We start from the raw sequence: 25,355 nt of genomic DNA on the forward strand, positions 1-25,355 counted from the left end.
AGTGTTTAAAAGCCGATGTATCAAGGAAGGCTACTTTTTATCTGGGTGTGATAGGAAATTTCCGAACGGGATGCGGGTGAAACCGCTGGCGGAATATAGTATGTACAATGTATATAAGTCTGGTGCTGAAATGAGTGGTCTGCTCGTGAGTCAGTTTATTACAGGCGCAATTGTTAAAAGCTTTCTATATTGAAGAGCATTTCCATAAGTACATTTTATTGCAGTATACCTAATGTGGTAAATTCCTACATGATAACTCAAAGGTAAAATCGGTATGAGGATCAATTTAAATTTTTGGTGGGCCTAATATTTTTTTGATAAACTTACTAAACTTCAGTCTTGACTTTAAAAGAGACCACTATAATTTTCTGTAAATACGTACCTCAAATATTTCCCTACAATAGTTACTTAGCACTAACTGCATTATTCAATAAAAATACAAATATACATACAGTCCTACTTCATGAAGAACGTCCTGGAATAAGTTTAACTCCGTTGCAGTAATCCGTGCGATGCTGTCAGAGATTTACTAGCTCGTAGTATTTCGCTGTCGGATTTGGGGAATAAGCTGCGTATACTTAATTGTATAGTTTCCTCTTTATAGTCTACGTTGGCGGTCTCTAAGTAGAGTATTCTACTTATAGGTTTTTTGTGCCGGTGCCTGTTTGGATATTTGCAATTCCGTATAGGAGTTGCATATATGTTGTAGGTACTTATTAAAATCTGTTACCGCACTTAGAACGTGGCCAGTATAAAATTGATTTATAGAGTATGTTTCTAGATACATTCGAGGTTGTCTAAATAAATAAGTAGACATGTAAGGACACCTCCAGAATCTCAAAATATTATTCGTTTTACTTTGTCGTGTTCTTGAATTGTCTTTTTTCAATCGCCGGAAGTTCAAAGATGATTGATTATCTCATAGATGAGTTCTTAATTATAATTACCTAGGCAAAATCCCAATTGTTACCTCAGAAGTATAAATCTTTTACGCATTTTATCGCGGTTATATTAATATTATTGAATCCTGATGTTTCGGATCCTTTAATAAAGCATTCATGGTCACGGGCAGACTATAAACGATAAAATCCGTAAAAGTAGTTTTATATTGTAGTCTTATATTCGCGTAAGTGTCAGAAATCAGTACCTATGAATTTAATTGACATTTCCCTCCACAGATTATCAAGTCCACCATCAATGTCCCTGGGCGGGTCGCTGTCTCTGCAGCCTGTGCTGTACGGGCCGAGCGGGGCTGCGCACGCGCCGCTGCCACCGTCCCGGAGACTCTCTCGACCTTCGGCCGCTATACAGCATATGCACGTTATAAGCGCGTGAGTTTGTAAATTAATTAGTATTTTTTTGATTGTTTGTTTAAAACTAAGTGCTGGCCGGGCTGCGGGATTGTTCGAAAGAGTTTAGTTTAAACAGCCCTGGTACATAAATGGCTTAAGAAGGAACGCGATAGGTTTTTGTCACTAAGAGTCTGACACTCCCGCTGTGTGCAGCGTGAAGGGTCATCTGATGATTTAAAAAAAAACACTATGCATGTCTATCGCCACGGTAGTTATTTGTAATCTATGCTATCAGGAGCATTTTTATTTTACTCCAAGCACAATATATACGTAGTTTTTAACGTGTAGTAGGTACCTATGTTTGTTATTTAGGCAACACCGTATTATTAGGTACAAGCCAATATTATAACGCTATTAACAACAAACCACAATTTTATGACCATAAGCTACTGTTTGTTAGAACATACAACATTATGTGACATGAACAGGTTAATAAACTTAATACAGAAATTGCACTTGTCTTGAACATTTCATCCTGACATTCCACTAGCGCTCCATTTGTTAATTCTGATTTACGAGACACAACAGTTCGAAGTTATATTTCCTGCAATAAATCAGTCGTGTTCGAGACGAAGGAATTGTATTAATTAAATTATAAGCATTAATTGTAGCGGGAGCGCTTCGGGAAACTATGTAGTGTACTAGGGAACTATAGGAGCTACATGGCTAATCAGGACTGTTTATAGGAAGGAGGATTGTTCAACTGAACTGCATTGCCTCAACTTATTTAAATAGAACTTTACGATAGCGAACAAAACAAAATAACAGAGAAAAATTTAAAACATAGAGAACTTTTTTTGGTCTGAAATATACATAACTCTTTTAGTTATTCTATTAGTCAATTCACAGTTGACCTTTTCTTGTTGCACCCCATCTCCACATCATCCTCACATCGCAACTCGTAAATAAGTTTCTATCTCAAATATATGAAGAGTCTGATAGCAGTTAATTACTTTAAAAATCAAACATCAAACAAATTATGTATATTTTCCATGTATATCATTACATTACTCTCAGTAGAAACTAATGAAAAATCCAATAACGCGAGTCCTCCCAACTATCGCAGCTAGAGGAAAGAGGAAATTATATTAAGACGCCATCGCCAATTTGCCGCGTTCGTTCCACACAAGAAATTCTCGCTTTTACCCACGTGCAGTGTACGAGCTTGCATGCAATCAGTGTCCACTATTTTGTATCTTTATTTCTTTTTGTAAATTACAATTTTCTCGCAGTACGGGTAATGAGATACTATACTACATATTGAATTAATTTACTTTGAATGACACTATTGTCAATTCCAAATTAGGTTTTACCACCATTGTTAATCAATCAAAAGTAGATATGGATGGTGCCATTTTTCACGAAGGTATTCAATCATTTTATCAAAAATGTATAGAGTAAAATTTCCCCACAATTTCACACCACTCTCCCATGTGCTGCATTTGAGTTAATAAATGACCATTGAATTCGAAAGCTAGCGAAAAAAATGTGCTCGAGCCAATCATTGGTAGGGCGTTGAAATTACCACAATGAAAAATGCTGGTGAGAGAGGGAGTAATAAATTACAAGAATGCGTAAAAGCTGGCAACCCAGCGCCCATGGTGTCCCCCCTCAGAGACTTAAGTGCAGACAATTTTTTCGCTCAGGTAATATCGGCGTTTCTAGTCGGAGGATGGAGGTAATTTGTAAAGTAGCGCCCAAGTTTGGGAAGTAAAGTGCTTATGGGTCTGAAGAATTCATGACTGGAGCGATCAGAAAACGTATATAAACACGCTTGATTCGGCCAGTATTATATTGTATTGCCCAAACTTCTCATTCAGAATGAATATGCTCGCAAAAGTGGAGCGTGAAAAATATGAATATCGACAAATTAAAACATATTTCTCGGCACTAGATTCACGATTCGCGCTCGCAAGGGAAATTGCATTTTCCCTCTGAATGTGCACTCTAATGAAAAGCACTCAGAGCGATGACACAATGTAGTCTAGTGCTTGGAAATTAACAGAGGTACACATTTACATAGCTGCCATCTTGAGTGGCTGTGCTTATTTAAGGACTCGGTGTTTGAGCTCTGTGTAGCTGGAATACGTTTCCGTGTTCCGTGTAATAAACACAAAGAACCGCAACGTTTTGTAAATTCGCGCCGAGTTTATTGAAACAGTGTTTGTTTAACTCAAAAGGCTGTCGAGTTTCGTTGTGTGCCAATTAACAACATTTTACATTGAGGTAATATATGTATGAGTGTTCAGTTTCCAACAGCTGTGTTTTTTCAGTTTTCATTTCGTGATCCACCTGTGAGCCAATCTTCATTTTGTTAAATTTCAGATATGCATGTGTGATTGATTAAACTCGTAAACGTCCAGGCATAACACCTAACATACTATGTAACATCAACATAGAAACAAACACACACATAAACCTTCTCTTATTATGACGTTTACAAGCTCATTCTACTGGTATCTTGATTAAAGGGAATAGAACAAAACAACGTTTCGCCGAACAAAGATGTCGAAAACCAAAGGGGTGAGCTGTCTGTAGTTGACCTAATTTGCAAATTGACTACGACGTTTGGGGTAATTGGTGGAAATTCTTTTGTTGTTCAACAGATAAAGCTTTTGCTAAATTCTTTTGACAGCAATTGTTGTTGCTTTATTCGCGTATTTCGGGAGTTATTACATCACAACGATGGAATGAAAACGTATCATAGAGTTTTGTACGATTCAGACAAACTGAAAAACGAATTTGAACGTCAACTTTTCCCATTTTCCTACATATTTTATTGCCAGATGTCTGTCTATCATTTGAATGATGTAAATATACGAAAACATCTCAAATAAATAAATATGTATTAAGACATCAAGAGTTCAGAAAGAGGCGAAACTTTACCGCAAAATGTGGGTTTAAGTTTCCAGAATATTCTAATGTTCATTACGTAATGTTCGAAAGATGAAGCAAAGTTCTGGTTTTATTAATTAGGATTGTTGATAAGCTTTGCATAAAGGGTTTGTGTGAAAACTTGGTGATTGCAGAATCTCCTGTTGTTTGAAATGGGAGGAGCTTAAAAGTTTAGTAATTATCGCTCCTGTTTTACCGCGGTAGTCACACAAGACTTTGCAGTTCATTTTTCATGAAGATAATGTTTGTCTTCGTAAAATGTGCGGAATAAGTTTTCGCACACTGTGAGTGATACCGACGTCATTTATATCTTTAGAAAATTACACATCGCCTTTCCCGATACTCGTTATGTAGGTACCTGTCTGTTAACATATTTGTCATCGGAGCACAAACGTGCTTCATTAACTACACCTTGGTATAATTTGACATTAATTTGCAGTACATTGACCATAAGAGTCAAAAGCAATCTTCTAAAGTGCATTGTACCGTAAAAGTCAAGACAATCATATACGCAATTCACCCCCTACGCTAGCTAGTATATCCGCCTCCGCCTAACCCATGTCGTCATAATTTTAGCAAGTCTATAAACAGGAGGCATATCATTGTCGGGCGCGGAACCGTTGCAACAGTAAGTAGGCACTGACGATCGCTGTGGGGAGCCAATAACACGCCGTCACCATGGCAACCGTGCGTGCTCGAGAGGGTCCCCTTCCCCCTCAGGAGCGAGCGCTTACGGAAACCAGAACACCGAGACATCTCCTTCAAAGAGGAAAACTTGAAAAATCTTCTATCTTAAATCCCAAATCAGCAACGCGAAGGGTCTTACTTTTTTGGTCATCTATTATTTAGTACTTTTGGTACCTCAACGTTCTTTTCTGAGATATATTGGTATCACGATTATCGTTCGTCAGCTATGGATTAGATTTGATTCAAACAAAGTTTAATGTTTTGACTTTGATTGGACCAGGATTGTTGGATTGGAAATTCAATTTATGTTCCGATTTGAATTTGTGATTGCTTTTCATATTTATCGGGTTTTCGAGAGCTGTCCTATTTATGAAACTGTAGAGTCCATAAAGAAGTATTCCAATACCATCCAATATTTCCGAGATATCTAGTCGAGTCACAATTCATTAAACGAGTGCCTTTCAATTGTACGGAGATGAAAATCAATTTAATAAATGAATATGGAAAATTCTTGCAAATATCCTTTAGAATCCCATGGAGACAAAGTAAAAGCCTTGAGTGACGCTGTTTCGATGTTATTAAGGGAACATTTTTTGGTAAAATCTTTTATCGTTCTTGATGCAAATGGAAGCGGCAGACCTTGAATTAGTAACGTGATTTCACGTCAACTTCACTCAAATAAATACATTTCTCGTGTAAAATTTTGGAGATTATTTTTCCGACCCAAATATCGACCAATAGAATTGCACCATTCGACGTCACGTGGTACAACCTACATGGTATTATACTGATAATTTTTTGAATATTTTCTCTGGTCGTTGCTACGTCAAACTGACAGGTTGTGGCCGACATTTGGGACGGAAAAATAATCTCCCGAATACCACACGAGCTTCATAATTATCTGGCATTTCCGATAATTTTGAAGCTCTTGTGGTATTATAAGTGAAAATAACGATAAACTGAATTTCATACGCGGGTATTCACATAACGCAAAGATATTCTACCTACTTAAACATACTTGGCTTAATATTTGGGATACAGACCCAAACAAGTCTTTTTTGCAACTGAATTACAGCTTTTATAGCAGCAATTACAGTTTCTGTTGTTAGATATAGCAATACATGATGTAGGTGCTTACATAATTGTTTTTGAGAAGAACTCAAATTAACGTATTTTACGATTTAAAAGCAAAATTATAAGAAAATCTATATCTAAACAAGTAAGCCTTATTAAGTTCACAGAACTTGTAAGTAATACAAATAAATTGTTACCAACTTTGCTTATCGCGTGCTAACAGCTGGACTAAGGCCAACTCGCAAGCCTGAGATTTCCAATAATTAAATTCAGCAATAGTCTACCAAAATCAGTCTGGATTTTATTTATTTAGCTAAAAAAATAAGCTGTTATTCGAGTTAATATGTCTATTAGACCCATTAAAATTAAACGGAAAAAATGTCCGCCGCTGTTAATGAAAGCTCAAATTTTAAGCGAATGTTAAATTTCGTTGTAAATATGAAGTAATTAGTGCGCCGCGCCTGATTTCAACGTGCCACGACTGTGCATTTCTATATTAGGTAAATTGAAATGTTTTTCGCTTTTAAAATATTAAAATAATTAAATTTCGAGACAGGTGTAAAGCCCTATCTTGCTGAATACTCGTTATGAAATACGTAATGACTACTAATTGGTTTCCAAAATGGCTGCTGGAAACCCTGTTTTATTTTTTGTATGAACGAGTTTTTTATTTGCGTTCCAAAATTGATTCGTGACCCTTTGCAGAAGCATAACTTAACTTAACTATGACCTAATAACTGTAACCCATAATACATATAGGTACTCACATTCAACGAAAAACCTTATTCTTATTAGATATGTACCAGTGACATAGATGCTCTATCTATGTATTCTATGTATCCAAAAAACCCACCTAAACCAAAATTATACCTGAACGTAGATAATAGAACTAGATTAATAACGTTGCTAACACGCGTCAACGCTAATATAAGCGGTCATTGTCTCGACAAGACAATATCTATTGCCTGGCTATATGGATTATCTGTCTGTTCCTAATAGATTATCAAACTTGAATGATCCAGTGTAGAAACTATAGTAGCTTGCTCGAATATTTAGAGCAAACAGTATTTTTTTGGGATAAATTACAGCCATTCTCCCTCTTAATCCTTAGGAGTTATTTATCTAATGGTCAGTCTTTAGTCCTTTTATGTGTTATTTGTTATCAAGTTTGTTTTATAAGGTCACTACCTAGTGGTGTCTGAATAAACAGACAAAGTTGCATATTATGGATACCGCAAGCGGTTCATGTTTTCAATCCCCAGAAAACTGACATACCTTCTAAAATACCGTAGATATAAAATGCAAAATATATGGAAAATAAAACGAAGAAAATGGGTCTACGTCCGCGAAAGTTACGATGCTCCAACAATTTCCTTATGTTATGTGTATGTGACTAAATTCTGTTGGTGTGTGTTGTTAAAGCGAATGATTGCCCGAACGTTTATTGGACGTAATAATGTTTCAGCTATTCTAGCTTTTTACGATACATGCGTTTTATTGTTTTAGGCTTACTTGTTGCTTGTCCCTCTCTCTGCGTTTGTTTTTTATGTAAATTTTTTAAAATTATCTTAAATGCAAAAGTTTAAAAAAGGAACAGCTAGGCATATAACAGTAAGTAGACTTTTAGTGCAAAGGAATTTACTTTTACTATATCTTCGTTTATGTCCGGCGATAACATGTTAAGAATTCTTCTTTTTCTATTGAATCGCCTACAAAAAGTAGTTTTAACGTCGGCGCCCTTGCTAATGTTAGCATTTGTGGCAAGAAATGGGTAAGATTAGTTTCTATCACCCAACTATTTCCACTACATAGCTTTCCTTCTCCCATTTAGTATTACTGGATTTGCTTCAGCTTTTCGAAATCTAGTGAGCACATTTCGGAACGTTAGTTTCATTAGTGAATTTCGAGTGCACTAAAATTGATTTGGAGAGATAGTAATCAGTTAATGGCTGGAGTTTCTGAGCTAGAACTTTGCGATAAATCATGTCTCCTGGCTTTAAGCTGACCACATAGATTTTGAAATGGGTTTACTTATGAGCGACTTAATCTCGTGACTCATAAAGGACAATGGGCACAAATATATGGGACCTGGTATACCCCACCAATAGGAATGTCATATATATCATTGGATAGGCCTTTTTATGTAGAACAATATTTACTATGACAGCTTTGCTGAAATGTTTGTCCGTTCTGAGATATAGATCAAAAACTGTGCAAAAGTTAGAACTAAGTAATCTATTGATACCTCAAGTTTTTAAAGGAAAATCTAAGTACTAATAACTTTAAGTCTTGTAAGTACTACTGTGCCCGTTAGGATCCATAATTGTTACTATTATGTAGCATTTCAACCTTTTATTGTACCAACTGGATGTTGGGCGTAGTGAGAAACCGCACCAATAGGAAAGTCATACATATCATTGGATAGGTCTTTTTAACTGGAACAACATTTACTATGACAGCTTTGTTCTATTGTTTGTCCGTTCTGAGATATAGATAACAAACAATCTTAAAACTGATGCTAATCAATACTGTAATCTGATTATCTTTCATACAAGACTTACACTTAGTAGTTCTTAGATTTTCCTTTAAAAACTTGAGTTATCAATAGATTACTTAGTTCTAACTTTTGCACAGTTTTTGATCTATATCTCAGAACGGACAAACATTTCAGCAAAGCTGTCATAGTAAATATTGTTCTACATAAAAAGGCCTATCCAATGATATATATGACATTGCTATTGGTGGGGTATACCAATCTGCCCATTGTCCTTTGCTATTATCAGGCTTTGTCTCTTTGTAACTTGCAACCAAAATTGTGTTATGACATGATTCCTATATTTCATTAATTCAATGAAAAAGTCTAGCTTTAAAATCTGAGCTCTAAAAACTTAATTTACAACGCTTGAACACTCCACCCAGTTTTGAATAGCCCTACAAAGTTCAGTAACAAAGGCTCTAGCTTACCGGATCTCCCAGTGACACCGTCATCGCATCATCCATATTTATACCGACCCGGTTAATCGGATTCACCGGCTCTACCCGGGTAGCCGCTAAGTACTAGTGCTTCAGTTGATCTGGGTAAGCTCTTCAATGATGGCGTTATCTTTATGGTCGACATTAAGCGTGGTGATGATGGTCTGGTTTTAGTGGATATAGGCCTAGTTCCTTATTTGAATATGGTGTGTGGTGTATGGGATATTATGTTATGAAACGTATGTTAAAATTGAGATAGCAAATGGCTGGTGGTACTCATCTTTAGAATTTTAGCAAAATAAATAATAAACACCTCCACTGTTAGGCTGGTTGTGCTTTCAGATTTTTTGATATGTGTCTTTGTATTAGGTTTGCTGCTTCATAGTTAATATTTGACTTGGAGCAAGCCAATGCGGGCTTGAGATTCTGCCAGTACCAAAGTGACTTCTGTAAAGTCATAAAATTTTTAAGTTTGTCTGAAAAGTCTTCAATCAGTGCGTCCTACCTGTCATGACTTACGGAGCCGAAACGTGGACACTGTCGGTACGGCTGGTTCACAAGTTTAAAGTCGCTCAGCGGGCTATGGAAAGGGCTATGCTCGGCATTTCTCTGAGGGATCGCATCAGAAATGAGGTAATCCGTCAGAGAACCAAGGTCATCGACATAGCCCACCGAATCAGCAAGCTGAAGTGGCAGTGGGCTGGCCATATTAGCCGAAGAACCGATAACTGTTGGGGTAAACGCGTTCTAGAGTGGAGACCACGCCTCGGCAAACGTAGTGTAGGACGTCCTCAGGCACGGTGGAGTGATGACTTGCACAAGGCGGCTGGCAGGAGCTGGATGCGAGAAGCCGAAAATCGATCTCAGTGGCGTGCACTTGGAGAGGCCTATGTCCAGCAGTGGACTGCTATAGGCTGATGATGATGATGATGATGAGAAGTTGAAGTTAAACATGCATAAACGTAAGTCTAGATTTGCCAATCCGGCTTAAGTGAGTGTGCTGATCAAGTTTTTTCAGCAGTGGGAATTTTTTGTCTTCCTTATTATATAATTAAAATGATCTCATTCATTTTTACTACATATAATAAATCTGTCCACCGCCATCACTTTAATTATGACAAGATGTTACACACCCCAACACTCCCTATCACTGTAAACGTGTTTCTTTTTAATATTATTTTTAGTGTAGCGTCCCATAAATATTCTAAGATAAATAGTTCCGTATCTCCATTAATTCTTGTCTACGATGCTTGTGGGAGTCGTGCGGTCTGGACAAAGACGTTGTTCCCGAAGGTCCTTGCTCGTAAACATGGAGTAAGGAAAGATGCGGAGATGCTATAATGCAGGTAGGTCAGGCGCGTTCTAGGGCAAATTCGTACGGTGAACGTGATCAAAACTATTAGTTACGACTGAACTAATGAGGCTCTCGGGTTCTTTGAGAAAAATATCAACGATTTTTGGTATTACATAAAATTGTCGGGTCCAAATAAGGCGTATAAGGACGAAAATAGTAACGTTCCTAGTTCCCCGCTCACTCTCATTTCGGCGCGCTACTTTCTTAGGCGATTTTTCGTTATGGCATCTCCGCTAGTCATTTTGTTCTCCTTGCTCGTAAAACAAATAGAATGTGTGCTCGCCTGTACTGCATTGTCGCCTTCTAAATTCGATAAACTATCTTGTGTTATGGCGGGACTGTGTTTGAGTTTCGTGTTTGGGTGTTTGGGTATTGCTCGGTTCTGTTTTAGAGAATGCGTTTCGGTTTTACAATATAAGTAAGTACGTATGTAGCCAATCTTAGGAAATATGTAGGGGTCCTTAGAAGTTTTGTTCTGTGGGAATAATATTAGCACAATTTGAAGGCAGTGACTATAGCTAGTAAATACAATAATCCAAACTGGACTTACAAAAATACCCTACAAAGTGTGGGAATTTGTAGCAAAGTGGATACTGCAGAGCAACCCAGTCCTATGGGAAATACAGGTGCTATTTTAAATATGCATCCGTATCTAAACCAACCTTATTTATGTATGATCGAAGAAAATGGAGCTAAAAATCTAAACTGATGCATTTTCAAGTTCCTTCTTGTTCGCATGGGAAATGCGGAAGTTAATAATGTGTTTATCTAGACATAGTAAGACAATACGGTACTGTTTATTACTAACTAGGTTAATTAAGTCTAGGTATATGTATATTATTTTGATGTACACGCTTTGCTACTAGTACTACCAAGTTTTCTATTCAGCCACGAAGGCGTTATCAATTAACTATATAGGTAATACAAATAACCAAACCAACAAACTTATACATTTATAAAATTAGTAGGATTTGTAGCATCATTATAATAATACTGGAATTACACAGCGATTAACATTCATACACTGATGGATTATGTTATTGTACTGTTGATTTGCCTGAAACTTTCAGTACTACGGTAATTTGAATTACAAATAAGCATCCGGTGTATGAAGTGGGGTAGCCTTATCTTAGCCGGAGGCTGCATTGTAGAATTAGGAACCTTTTATTAATATTATGTTATTGCTGTTTTGAAATTAAGGATCACATGAGAAGGGAGTGAATTGTAGTATACTAGCGACCCGCTCCGGCTTCGCACGAGATAACAGTATTTCCCCCACTATTTAATCCATGTTATTATACATATAAACCTTTCTCTTTAATCACTCTGTCTATGTAAAAACCACATGAAATCGGTTGCATAGTTTGAAGATTTAAGCGTACAAAGGGACATAGGGACAGAAAAAGCTTGAACTTGAACGAAGACTTCGTTTTATACTATTTATTTTAGATTAGAATTGAGGCAGGGACCAGGAAAGGGCTTAATTGAATGGGTATTACACAATTATTTCTAGCAAATCTTCCAGGTAATTGCTTTACATGCAAAGTAATTTCATTATTTAAAAAGTATTTTTGGGTATTCTCATTGCGTATCAGGTTCTTACTGAGAACAAAGCGGAACAATTTAATTGCGCACCAATAAACGTATGTTATACAATCTTCCACAGAAATCTTATATCACACGTGGAAAATTATATTGTTATACATATTGGTTTATTCAACAACCAGAAAGAAAACTTTGTCACGCGTTCAGACAAAAACCTATCTCTCGTTGATATCTAACCCCCCGTTACCTATGTACATTTCCATGCCCTATTGCAACTCAATCGGCTTAGTAGTTTAAGCGTGAACTCCTAACAATCACACAGACAAACTCACTTTCTCATTCTATATATTAATAAGGAAGTAAGTAAGGATGGTTTTTATCAATGTGTATAAAGTCGAACAAACAAACATTTTCATCTATATCTAAGCAAAGATATGTAGTGTTGGACCTGTCTTATAGGCACTAATTATATTTTATTTGTCCTACCAGGAGCGATGCGTTAGCAACAACTCTGTCAGCGCTCTACGGCAAGCTGCTCGTGGTTATGGGGATAGCTTTCCCCATGGCTGAGGTCATCTCCACATACATTCCTCCCTCATTCTACGAGGTAAGTTATGACGCACTGCTCAAGTGCCCCCCTTGTCCAATAAAGTTTTAAGAAGCTGAAATGTCAAATGATGTCATGCAGACCTATCTATATTTGTACGTCTGGTTTAGTAGAATTGTCTAAATGTGTTTTTGAAAAAATGTGAGTCATTTTAATAGTTCCTAATAGTCAGGGGTTTATTTTTAATTACTTGAGGAAATTGCTGGGATGCTTGTGACGTAATAGAAATATATTTGGTTTTGTAAACTACAGTTTCTATGTACTCAATAATTACATGGAACCAAATCAAACACTTCATAAGTACCTAATCTAAAATCAATTTTCTCAGTCCACGCTTCTCTTCAAATATTACTTCCATCTTATGAACAGAGGTTCGATAAATGTTTTATAGAATTCTACCTATAGGTACAGCACGAGAACCCATGATTATCGATTATTATAATTAATTACCGCCCCATTTTCCTACCGTTTATTGTAAGCTGGCCATAATGGCGGGCAAAGCTGAGCGCCCCTGTCCAAACAGTGTGAATATAAGTTATTCATAAAGGAGGTTAAACGCCCCAAAATATATTATGATAAGGGCAACACTAAACACGTTGCGAAAACACAATGTTGCCATGTTGTTGTTTGCTAAATTAATGTTATTTTTTTTTCTGGCAACGTTTAAGAATTCATTAATTGAAGAATGTTTTGTTTTATAAAAAGAAAATGAGAGTCTGAGGCGTAATAGGCTAGTTTCCTAAAAAATAATAATTAGTCCGTCTTGTAGATTGTCCAAAATTAAGCGATACGTATTTTTTCTTTTTTAAATTGGATCAGAACTTGTTAAGATATAGCGTGTTAAAGTTGAGTGTGACGTCACAAGTTGCTACAATTTTCAGGAGACTGTGACGTAAAAGGCCCCCACTCCTAATTTTTGAAGTGTATTATCTTTGTCATTTTATGTTTAATTAAAAAAAGAATAAATACGTATCCAATATTTTTTGATTATCTAAAAAGCGGACTAAATATTAATTCATTATTTCGACCCTGGACACTACCCTATTGGAAGATCGCTTTTCATTAAAAAGTAATTAAACTTGCAATCTTCGTAAGTTTTAAGTTACAATTAGTAAAGTGAAACCTAGATTAAAATTAAATTTTCTTACACTAACGAGACTAATAATAATTACGCTGTTAAGTTGGTCTATATTATGTAAAATCTCTGACGTCAAAAATAATTGGGTCGCTAGTTCATTGACCTCTGAGGCTGTTTACTTGCTTTCGTAGTCAACAGGTGATTCCTTCATCAATATTACTAATGGATATTACCTACCGGATAAGTTTGTAGTAAATATTATTTGTGCGACATGATAAAATATAAGCAAATACATGATAAATATAAGCAAATAAGTACATAGGAATTGGTGAATGGTGGTCGTTCTGGGGGTCGGCTTAAAATTGAATTTCGAAAACATCAGATTCTCAACTCATTTTAAATATAGAATGTTTGTTCTTTTGTTTGCTTTTGGAGTAAATGTAAGATGTTTTTTTTATTAATTTGTGGTTTATGTTGTCACCAGGGTTTCTACCTATACCTGTACATCGGCAGCATGGTGTTTCTTCTCTACATGTATGCTGCGCTCGCGAGGGATAGATCTAAATCTTCTGCTGCGGATACTGCTGTTGTTGCAAGTTAGTAAAACAGTACTTTCTTTTACACGATATAGTTCCCATCAAATGCGTTTTCTCATGATTCCAAGAAACAAAATGGCTGATTTAAGACCAGCGTAGTTATATGGCGAGAGTTGGCGAAGAAACCATAATTTCATTATCATCCAACCAATACGCAAAAAACAACGGCTTTGGTTCAAAAGTACCACCAGAATCTAAAATTACAAAATTATTGTACAATTTGAATTTAGAAGTGTTCCATTTTTGAACACAATAATAATTTTTTAAATGCCTTTTACTCCAGTTCCGCGCTATTATTCAGAAATGGAACAGTTCTCAATTCAAAATCATGAATTTTTGCTATTGGCTCGTCAAGTGGCGCTTGATTAGACACTGGAAAGCCTTCGTTGGCTCAACGGCGTCAGGTTTAAATTGCATCATTACCACAGAGAAATGCTCTAATAGAAAGAGGGAGTTCACAATGCCTCGGGCGATTCACTCCCTCAAAGACCAATTTGTACTTTTTTGGTTTTCTTTCTGATTTTCCAAGTGATACGTCGAGATGTGGAACGCTAGTTATCCTGTGATAATAAACGGCTTTTGTTTTTATACGAGGGTGTGTCATCGAAGTGTTGTTCCCCGTATTTGTGAAGAATTTGTGACTGTTGTTGCTTGTTGCATAAGAAATCGAAAGTGATTGCAATACGCTGAATAGCCGTAACGCAGTAAATCTAAATGAGAACAATCGTGAACATTAGAAACAATAGCGAGAAAGATACCTTCGAATATTTTTGCATTATGTAAAAAATCCTTTTGATTCGAAAAAGAACCAAATGTTTCATACAAACAAGCTTTATCCTAAAAAACAAGCAAATATAAAGCGGATTCGTAAAAGCTGAAATCGGGTAATAGGAACACGGGGCTATGTGACGTAAGCGCACTCGATTTTTAAAACTTTTCCTTGTTTTTGCCGTGTATCCTGCCTTTATTTTTGCTCCTTCACGATCCGTAGCCTTGGAAACAGACGGGGTGATTTTTCTTTTTTTTTTTGCAGCCTTGCGATTTCACATTTTGTTATTTAAATGACGCGGAAAGCTTACTAGAGGGCTGACAAACATGCTAGCTAATGCGTTAGAGTGGTGCCTGTTTCACGGATATTTTATGCCGCTGTTATTTTTTTGTTGTTATGATTTTTTGCACCATTCCTCTTATGACCCGACCCTTTTTGTGAATTTGTTATAAGAGCAAGGATTTCCATTTTTGGCGGAGACTCGTTAAAATATTTTTTGTTGGTACTTTTACCTACATACTGAGTCCACTTCAAAAAACACTTGGAAAAATAAATAAAAAACATCGTGCATTTTCCTTCATCAAAACAAAATATATGCAGACACTTTAAATCAGAATCTAAAGGAATATATTCGTGCAAAAAATAAAAATATTAGTATTCTCTCCTAACTGAATTAATGTTTTACCTTCAAACGCCGGTTATACACAAACTCATTACTCACACACAAGCATCCTCATTGCTTTTTATTCCATTAACAAGCAATCTTCTTTTCCAGAATCAGACTCCAGTTCATCCCCATCAGAGTCAGACTCATGTTCCTCTCGTACGGAGCGCAGCACAGCCACCACAGCACACATACCACCTCAGCTGGCTGCCAAACGACTGTCTCTGGGCTTCGCGCTGGCAACCAGGACCCATCATTATGGCAGCTTCTATTTGAGGATGGGGGCCGTTGGTGAGCTTTCTTTAGTTTTATTGAAGGATTTTGGTTCATTTATTCGAAATTCTTACGTATAATACGAAATTTTGTAAGAAGAAATATACAAATGTATACTTTTACGTTGCTTACATTGTCGGATACCATATAAGCTTGCTTTGAGTACACCAATTATTTCATTTTTTTTATCTTAGATCTAGTAGGTGACATAATAGGCGGTCGCTCTGCGCAATTTCTTCCTTACGTGTTTTTATTTTAATTTGTTATATCTGTTCAAATGAAGGAACAGAATTAAACAAAAGAAAAAATATTTTGCTCAAGTAAACAGTAAAACCTACATTAGCCCAGAATAAAACAAATGAAAACTATGTTCGACATTTGTGTAGGAGTTAGTGACTTCAAATCGACTTGCTAACTTATCTGTTACAAATGATAGGTACATGTGGGAAGTTCGCTAACACCTCTTAATTCCCTACATTAATCCAGCAAGCACACGTTTATATCGATAACATTGTATAATTGTTTTGCTAAATCGATTGGAAGTGTTGAAGCAAATAGGGCCGTTTAGCGAGCCTTTGTCGGAGTCACGGATTACTTGCTAAGTAAGTTTGTACGAAGCCCAACCACAAAATACATAGGTACAGAAGTCAATCTCATGTATGTACTTCACTTTTCATGCCTAAACTCGGCGGTCGCGCTAGGGTTGTCAACTTTTTTATGCGCATAAAACTAACGTGGTAGTGGTACTCGTATCTAATTATTTATTTATTGTTGAAAATAAAACAGGAAAAATGAAATATAAACCAATAATAATAAAATATTTGATGTGGCATAGGTACAAGAGGTTAATAAACACTTTCAACGGAAATTAGTTTGAACGAGATACCGATCTTTTTCAGAAACAAATTTATAATTTTGTTATTCAGACGTATATACCATAAAACACTATGTAAAACAAAGTACCTCTTTACTTGCGAACATTTTTTTTTGTATGTAGGTAATTGGTTGGTACAGTCCCTAATCTAAGCTTGCTTCTACCTACAGAAACCTTGAATGCGAGTCCGACTCGCACTTGACCGGTTTTATTTCGTCTACCTTACAACATACTCTCGCCATGATCACAAAAATTATTAACTCCTACTACCTAGTAATAATCTTTGAGGGTAGGTTGGCAGGTTCGCCTGGGTCGACACTAGCAAAACTTATTACGGCATTGGGCCAGAGACCGCCGGGGCTTACCTGCCCACCTAATTGTACCTACTGCGTTTATTAAACGAACCATCGAAATATAAGAAAATAAGTAGGTACATTACATACTAGGTATAGGTACAGTCAACGTCAGGTCAGTGGTAACAGTTTTATAGGAAAATCGTACTTATTACTATTGAGTTAAGGTGCATGACAGTTACCACTGATGTGCGGTCTACCGTACTTACCCCTCTGAATCAACCGGCAGGCTAAAAAACGACAGTTCACTGTTTATTATTGTATTAAAACAACCGTCCACTGAACAGTTACAATACGACATTTTTGTTATTACTTTTTCTTTTGTTATTAAAATTAAAAATCAAATTACAGTTAGATATCACAACGCGTGCACATTTATCTACCTTGTGTGTGCCGCGCGTATCTCAAGAAAGCGGCAGCCGCGCTCGCACTGTTTTGAGTTGTTTTGAGACAGCGCGTCTGTGAACACGCACACATAGACACCTATGTCTGCGTGACTCGAACGCGCTTTGTATGTAGATTGACTTCTGTACCTATGTATTTTGTGGCCCAACTTGGTGTCGGGGCTTATCTTTGGAGCAGAAAGTCCCTAGTCGTAACTAGGCCGGATAATCTCGTTGTCTGTACGGCTGTCCTGATTATGTTTGACAGTTTCGCTGATAGTTTTAGTGCTATGCAGAAGCCGATTGTTGTTGCTGAAAGTTATACAAACTTAGTTATAGAAAGTTGGCTTGGGTATTTTTTTATGAATATTTTTATAACTGTATGATACAATGTATTCGATTATAACTTTAGAATGTCTAGGCTACCTAAAAAGTTTCATCCTTTTTACTGGGTCACTAAACTTGCCCTTTACCAGACCCACGTCATCGCGGCTGTGACGTCACAGACAACGTCGAATAAGTATATAACGTCATCCAGCTCGTCATATTGGATATTCAGGACCGACTACCGAGAGCTGAGACTGTTACGTCACAGAGTCTAATGTTCAGTCAGATAAAGATCGTAACTTGATAGTGTCCTAGATATATTATATCAAGTATGATGTACTAAGAGGTATTCAAACTAATAGAATCAGCTATACCCATGACTTGCCTACATACGTATGGGAGGTCGAATAACTCCTGCGTTACAAAATTATCTAAATAAAACAAAAGCTTATAGCCAGGTTCATTTTTCAAGTTTTCTAATTAATAAAATAAAAACTAAACTGGTATTCTATTTTTGAATAAGACCTTTTTTCTCTTCAGCTTTCGGCATCGGCTCGATGATCTACTCGGGCCTAGAATTCGGCCAGTACTGGGAGCTGGAGAGGAACACCAACTGCCACAATGTGCTGCTGGCGCTAACTCCGGCCACTAGGATGGCCTTCATCTTCATACAGATGTACTTCATCTTTCTGAACAATGAGGTTTGTAAAACGCCTGTTGTTATTACTATAGCAAACTGTTTGCGTGTTGTTGATAAAAGACATCATGTAAAAATATGGGGTCTAGTTAGATTTTATTTACCAATTTTCTTTGATAACTTGCACTTTCAATATATAGGTGGTAGTTGAGACAACACCACGGACTTCCGTGATAAAGTATCCATAAAAATAATAGTACATATTTAACAATTACTAGCGCCTTAAGAAATATTGCATAAACTTTTTGATGCTCAAATCAAGTTTAACACTTTTACAACAAATCTTCTAGAGCCGTTCAGAAAAAAGAATCACTTTCCGAAACATAATTTTGGCACACATAAATTGTACTTTTATATTTGGCAAAAGTTTGGGATAACTTGCGGAGTTTGCGGCTAACCTAAGGTTTCAACCGCGCGCTGTTACACAAGTTATTTCAGATTGTTAGTGAAAAGTTCTCTTTGTTTTTTCGCTACTGAACACTTTAAAGTGTGAAAAGAAAGTGAAATTTGAGGGTGTTAGGCTTAAATGTGCCAGTTGCAATTGGTATTATGACATTATGGTAATGACAGAAATTGGTATTATGACGATATACAATTCAGCGCTGCTTATTTATATAAATTACATATTACATTGTTCAACAAAAACGAAAAACCGAGTGACAAATTTTGTCTTTCGAATAGAAATGAAATGAAAATTTCGAATAGATAGAACAAACTACCAGCAAACATCAAGCAACAGAACTACCCATAAATCATTTCACACACAAAAATCCCATACATAGAAATAATCCATCAATTAAAACCAACCAACCACAGCCTAGACGGGCCATTACCATTTATCACCATCGCTCACGTTTCAGATGAAAGTTTACAAGCACAAGATAGTAGCGCGGTTCGGTCTGATGCATATGGTGGGGACGAACCTCAGTGTGTGGCTCAATGTCCTCGTTCAGGAGACGAAGCACGAAATCCTGACGTTTTATGATCCGGAGAACAAGACTATTGGACTGTCGCATAGACTTGGTAAGTTGAATATCATTTATCTCTTGTTATATGGCATTATGGTAAAAATCTAGATTTTAAATAGAAGTTAATGTATATTATTTTTTCATACATGCAAACAAATAAAACGTAAAATTCATAATTATAAAACACAATAATAAACTTTTTACGTGTTCACTCTCTGCCATCTGCCATACCTACTCTATGGTCGATTTTGTTTCATATTATTTTTCTTTATAATTTTTCTTTACATGAAATCGGCCACACTTGACTTTATATCAAGAAGTTTTGACCCTATTACATTCTATTCATGTGATAATACAAAAGTGTGCTGTTGCTGCAAGGAAATTAAATTATATGACTCATCAAATTATTCAAGCATCAGGAGTCCCCTTGGACGCAGGTGTTTTTACAACATTAAAAGAATGGCAGGTGGCTCTCGTTCTGAGCTTAAGTTTAAAAAAAAAACAAGAGCTCCACGTTCTTAATTTAGTTTGCTCATTAAATCTGTGAAATATTACCGTTACTTTAAAAAATACATGCTGCTATAATTTTATTTATTTGGGCATATTTTTCGTACTTAACACCCTTACAATTCGATTACAAAAAATGTCACATGTCAAAAATAGTAGATACAAAATGCGAACCCCAAATACTTTCCGAGTACAACATATTCAATAAGGTGACATAATAAACATATATAAAAGTAAAATGTCCCGTCGAGTCGTACATTGTCGGTCCGGTGGACACACTGAATGAAGTGCTCTGCCCTGCCTATACTCACGCATTGTGGCGCCAATCGATATTGTGTACCCGGCTTTATTTCTACCTGTTATTGTGTTAACTTCGTGTAGCTGTTAAACAAATTGTTTTTGTTGTGGGTTAAATTGTAATGGGTGTAAATTAAATGAGATTCATTAGGGATAGCATCATTGTTGAATATACCTATATCTACCTTAATAATATCTCCAGTCAATTTGAAAGTCTACTAAGACTACATTCAATCTATTGATTTTATTTTCGTGGCAGTTCTTCTGAACTCTATACGTCTCTACAGAAATGAAGTATTCTTTACAGAATGAAGTACAGAAATGAAGTATATTGAACACATTTTCTGTTTGAATTGTACAATATTGCTTCATAAATGGTACCTAGATAAGTTAAGTAGTCCATCATGCGGGCTCATTGTGGACTTCGAAATTTTGGGTCTATTGAGTGACTTATAAGTTCTCTTGATAATACAGGACTATTCAACGTTGAAGTGATAATGATTAAATATTTCCTGAATCGTATCAGCATCTGCCCAGCTTTTTCCCAAAATAAGGGTCACCTTCCAGTCCGAATAGAACTAAACTTCATTTTTAATTATAGGTACAAGTTATAAATACAGTTTAAATAATGTGTCTAGTTAGTACCACAATCAGATCATTTATATCGATATCGGTCGGCATTAAAAAAAACTCAACATAGGTGTAATTTATGATATCCCAAAGTCCAACTTACAAATCGTAAAACAAATGAAAATCAATTCTCCATTGCCCAGTTGGTCACTCAAAACACCTGCAAGCCTAACACAAAATTTCCATAACCCAATAGCAGCAACACTAGATCCCGTGATAACATTATCCCCTTTGCCTGTTTTCCAATAATTTCCTTTGTGTCGATATAATTGGATTACTCATTTTCACTGAACACTCGTTCCGACGGAATGCCGTCATCAGCTTCACTTTGATACAAGTGTTGTAGTCAATTGAGCGATTCTGATTTGTTTGTGTTAGTTACGTAGGTTTGTAGTGTGCGTGTAGTGTTACACTCGTTGGGTTAAAATATTATTTATTAATTTATGTAAAATCAAATTATGTTGCGTTTCCACTAAGTATATAAACTTAGGATTTGATAAAGCAAGACAATCATTACGCTTCTTATTGTGAGGTTTCCGCCTAATTTGAGATGAAGTTAAAGAGCCCGATGCTGTATTTAAGACTGATTTTGTTAGATGATTACTACAAAACAATTGTGTCATAAACAGCCTTATCACTACATAAAGTTCTTCAAACACAAATAAATTCGTCCATTCTAGACAACAAAAGTAACAAGACCTATGCCATTGTCGATTAGCAAAAGTTCAGCAAACATGTTCGTTCTGCAAACTAGATTAAAATCAGTCTAGCTGTCCGTGAAAACCAATTGTCAACCGTCGAGTCACACGTTCTTTTGTTTTTTCGCCAAAGGGTCGTTTTGGTTAGGAATTTCATTTTGCAGACCATTCAGCAACCCGTATAATTTTTATTTTAAAGTCTAATAAACTTCAGCAAACGATTTTTGAATTAAGTCTAGTGTATTTCTTCTAAAGCGTTGTTAATTACATTATCAATGAATTTGCAAAAATTGTTCGGTCGTAATTCTCAAAGGATTTCGCCTGAAGTAATCCTTGCAACCCCGACCACCGCGGGCTTTATTATTTGTGGCCTAATCATTCCTTTGTTATAATTTATCCACTTTTAACCCTTCTGCAAGTTTTTACGGGTATTTTGTGATTATTTTATTATGTATGGTACTGAATCGTAATTTTTTGGCTTAGCTCTTTTTTCTTTTTTGATCACGGAACTCTTTTACGAATAGATCGAAAATTAAATTGCTAGTAGATATTATGAGGGAAAAAATGTATAATAAAAATCAATATTATCTTGAGATTAATATTTTCTTTTTATTATAAGACACCAAAAAGCCACTTTATTATAATTGAAAGAATATTAGGCACGTAAAGCAATCGCAAGCAAGCTCAGAATGGTACAAAAACCATCTTCTTAACTGTTAAACCAAATACAAAACACCACAAAAAATATGATTGATTCTATTCAATTTACAAAACAAAATATAGAAATACCATAATCCTAAGCAGATGGTACAGATTTTCAATTAGAATTTCCCTCATCATCGGCAGACGTCGCAGAGGCATGTTGATTGCGTTCCGTTCCACGCGACCCTCCCGGAAGGCATAGTGACCCACATTCCTCAATCGCCGATCGAAGATAATAAGTATTGGATGATCTAGCTATGTCATACCTAATACCGTTTGCTCTACTTAAGCCGGTGTTTGTTTCTGGGAGGATCTATTTGGGCTATCTAATTTATTAGATTGTCATGAATATGTAGGCCTTATTCATTACGACTACGAAAAAGTCGTGGTGGCCTAGTGGGTAAAGGACCAACCTCAAGTACGAGGGCGCGGGTTCGATCCCAGGTCAGGCAAGTACCAATGCAACTTTTCTAAGTTTGTATGTACTTTCTAAGTATATCTTAGACACCATTGGCTGTGTTTCGGATGGCACGTTAAACTGTAGGTCCCGGCTGTCATTGAACATCCTTGGCAGTCGTTACGGGTAGTCAGAAGCCAGTAAGTCTGACACCAGTCTAACCAAGGGGTATCGGGTTGCCCGGGTTACTGGGTTGAGGAGGTCAGACAGGCAGTCGCTTCTTGTAAAGCACTGGTACTCAGCTGAATCCGGTTAGACTGGAAGCCGACCCCAACATGATTGGGAAAAGGCTCGGAGGATGATTCATTACGACTGATGCCTTTTAGGATTAATAGAAAATGTTTGGTGGTTTAACCTGAGAGTTGTTTATGATCTAGGGTTTGATTTTATTAAAGAGACGTGACACAATATTACTCAGCACCTGTACTAAGTATTCATCACTGTTTGTTTCTGATTCCAGCATTCCAAAAGGCGTTCGCATCATTTTCGACCGACGTGCCTCCGTCTCACCCGGCTGCCGCTCACCTGCGCGTGCCAAGAGGACTCAAAGGCCCTCACCATATCTTCGAGTGCCGTCGAACCAACATCATGGGCTCCCTCGTACAGGACGCCTCTCCGTTCCTCTTCCCTTGCACCATCGAGTATTCTCTCATCTGCGCTGCAATCCTCTACGTCATGTGGAAGAATATCTCCAAGTACCCGTCGAAGGACGTCGCCGCGGCTATTGTAAAAGCACGTATATTAGAAGGTCTGGCCTACAAGAAATCCCCACATTTGTACAGCGTAGACTGTGCAAGAGCTCACAAAGGCCTCTTCTTCGGAATATTAGTTTTGGTACTAACTATAATATCGTTGATATTGTTCTTCGTTTTAGTATCAAAGAAAGATTACGCGACTCTAGCAGTCGTTGAAGTCAACGTTTGTGAATTGGCATTGTATGCAATGACAACATTTGCTAGTTTAGCTGGAATGGTTTGCGTGAGAAAACTGAAGTATGATGGTAACCGAAACCTTGAACTGGATAACATTCTTCTCGTTGGAGCTCAGACTGGAATGTTCATCTATGGCACATTCACCATCATTGGAGGACATTTCACGATAGAGAAGAACACAATACTAATATTGATTACTGCTCTATCGTCTTTAATCCAGACTACTTGTCAAACCATGTTTATTCTCGATGCGAGCCGAAGATCAGCGAAAACGGCTGAACAGTTACGAAAGAAGCCTGGAAGAGAGATAGTGACGTTCCTTTTGGTAACCAACTTGGCTATGTGGGCGATAAATACTCTTGAGAAATCAAGAGCGGAATCTCATCCAGTCCAGCTTCACTTCTACGGTCTATGGGCGTGGACGATCATTACCCACGTGTCAATGCCTCTGGCAATCTTCTACAGGTTCCACTCGACGGTGTGTTTGTGCGAGATATGGAAACGCGCGTACAAGATGAAGCCCGCTTACATGTAGCGACCGGCTCGGAGGTACTGGAGCACAGCACTGTCTTTCAGAATGTGAACTGTGGTACTTTCGGAATCATACTCGTAGACAAGTGGTAGTTGGATGTTAGTGCCATAGTCTCAGATAATCTGTGGAAACCGCTGCAGTAGTTAGAGGATCATAACTCATACAGTATCCTACCTACTCATTAGATGTAGATCTGGTTTCATCTCTCCGGTTTCCACATTAACCGCATCGTTTGAAAGTTGACTGCTGTAATGTTAAGTTATTGTATTAAAATATTTTAATGTGTTATTTATTTGTAGCTTTATTATACGCTTTAACTATCATAGCGGAACTGATACGTTGAGTCGCAGTATTTCACAATTAAACGGGTTGGATTTTATTGATTTTAGCGCTTTATATTTAGATGTTAATTTTTCAGCAAGTTTTAGTGTTAAATGTATTGTTAATATTATATGTGAACCTATTAATGGATAAGTTATGTGTTCATATTTTCATCTTGTTTACATAGCTGTATGTAGATGTAGATAGTGTGTAAGTATTAGTAGAGTCTGTATACCACATTCCACTTTATAGTAATCTCTCAATCGCCGAGGCATAATGATTATATTCACGCACTTTGATTCAAAATGAATGTCTTCCATTAGGTTACGTTGTTTTATACGATTTGTTTTACAATATTTATTCTTTTTCTGCTACGTATATCGGGTGTGTCGTTCATAATCACATTAAATGAAATGCGTTAATATACTGGTTAATATATGTCGATTAACACAAACAAAAAAGAAAAATACGTAAAAATAGAAAAATGCTTTTTTCAAACAAAGTAAATAGAATAAAAATGTGCGAAAATTAGAACACCATATAAAAGTCAGTCATTACAAACAACTGAAATTCTCCCTCGAAAACTGACAGCTGTCAACTGATTAAATCATTCGATAGTCCTAACTTTATCTCAGCTTTACACATGATGTTGTAAATTATAAAAACTAAAAATGACTCCTGTGGTTAAACCACTGAATTGATTAGGTTATTTTTTTTACAATTCGCCATAGAATATCATAAAGTATATGCGATAGGATTTAATGTGATTGTGAACGACACACCCGTTATACAGCGTGTATTATTCCATAG

The 25,355-nt window shown here is 36.6% G+C and overlaps 1 protein-coding gene across 7 annotated transcripts in view; it reads left to right on the forward strand.

Moving 5' to 3' along the window:
* Window positions 1–24,960, forward strand: part of LOC110378445 (proton channel OtopLc) — a 79,505-nt gene extending 54,545 nt beyond the window's left edge. For all 7 annotated transcript variants that reach the window (XM_064036490.1, XM_064036491.1, XM_021337700.3 and 4 more), the window contains 7 exons: window positions 1,179–1,331; window positions 12,370–12,487; window positions 14,050–14,161; window positions 15,706–15,885; window positions 18,345–18,505; window positions 19,362–19,524; window positions 23,221–24,960. In XM_064036490.1, the coding sequence (XP_063892560.1) occupies window positions 1,179–1,331; window positions 12,370–12,487; window positions 14,050–14,161; window positions 15,706–15,885; window positions 18,345–18,505; window positions 19,362–19,524; window positions 23,221–24,227 (1,894 nt within the window). In that variant the 3' untranslated portion in view covers window positions 24,228–24,960. The remainder of the gene's footprint in view (window positions 1–1,178; window positions 1,332–12,369; window positions 12,488–14,049; window positions 14,162–15,705; window positions 15,886–18,344; window positions 18,506–19,361; window positions 19,525–23,220) is intronic.
* The last annotated feature ends 395 nt before the right edge of the window (window positions 24,961–25,355 follow it).

The sequence above is a fragment of the Helicoverpa armigera genome, chromosome 10 (assembly GCF_030705265.1).
Source record: "Helicoverpa armigera isolate CAAS_96S chromosome 10, ASM3070526v1, whole genome shotgun sequence".
Classification (NCBI taxonomy): domain Eukaryota; kingdom Metazoa; phylum Arthropoda; class Insecta; order Lepidoptera; family Noctuidae; genus Helicoverpa; species Helicoverpa armigera.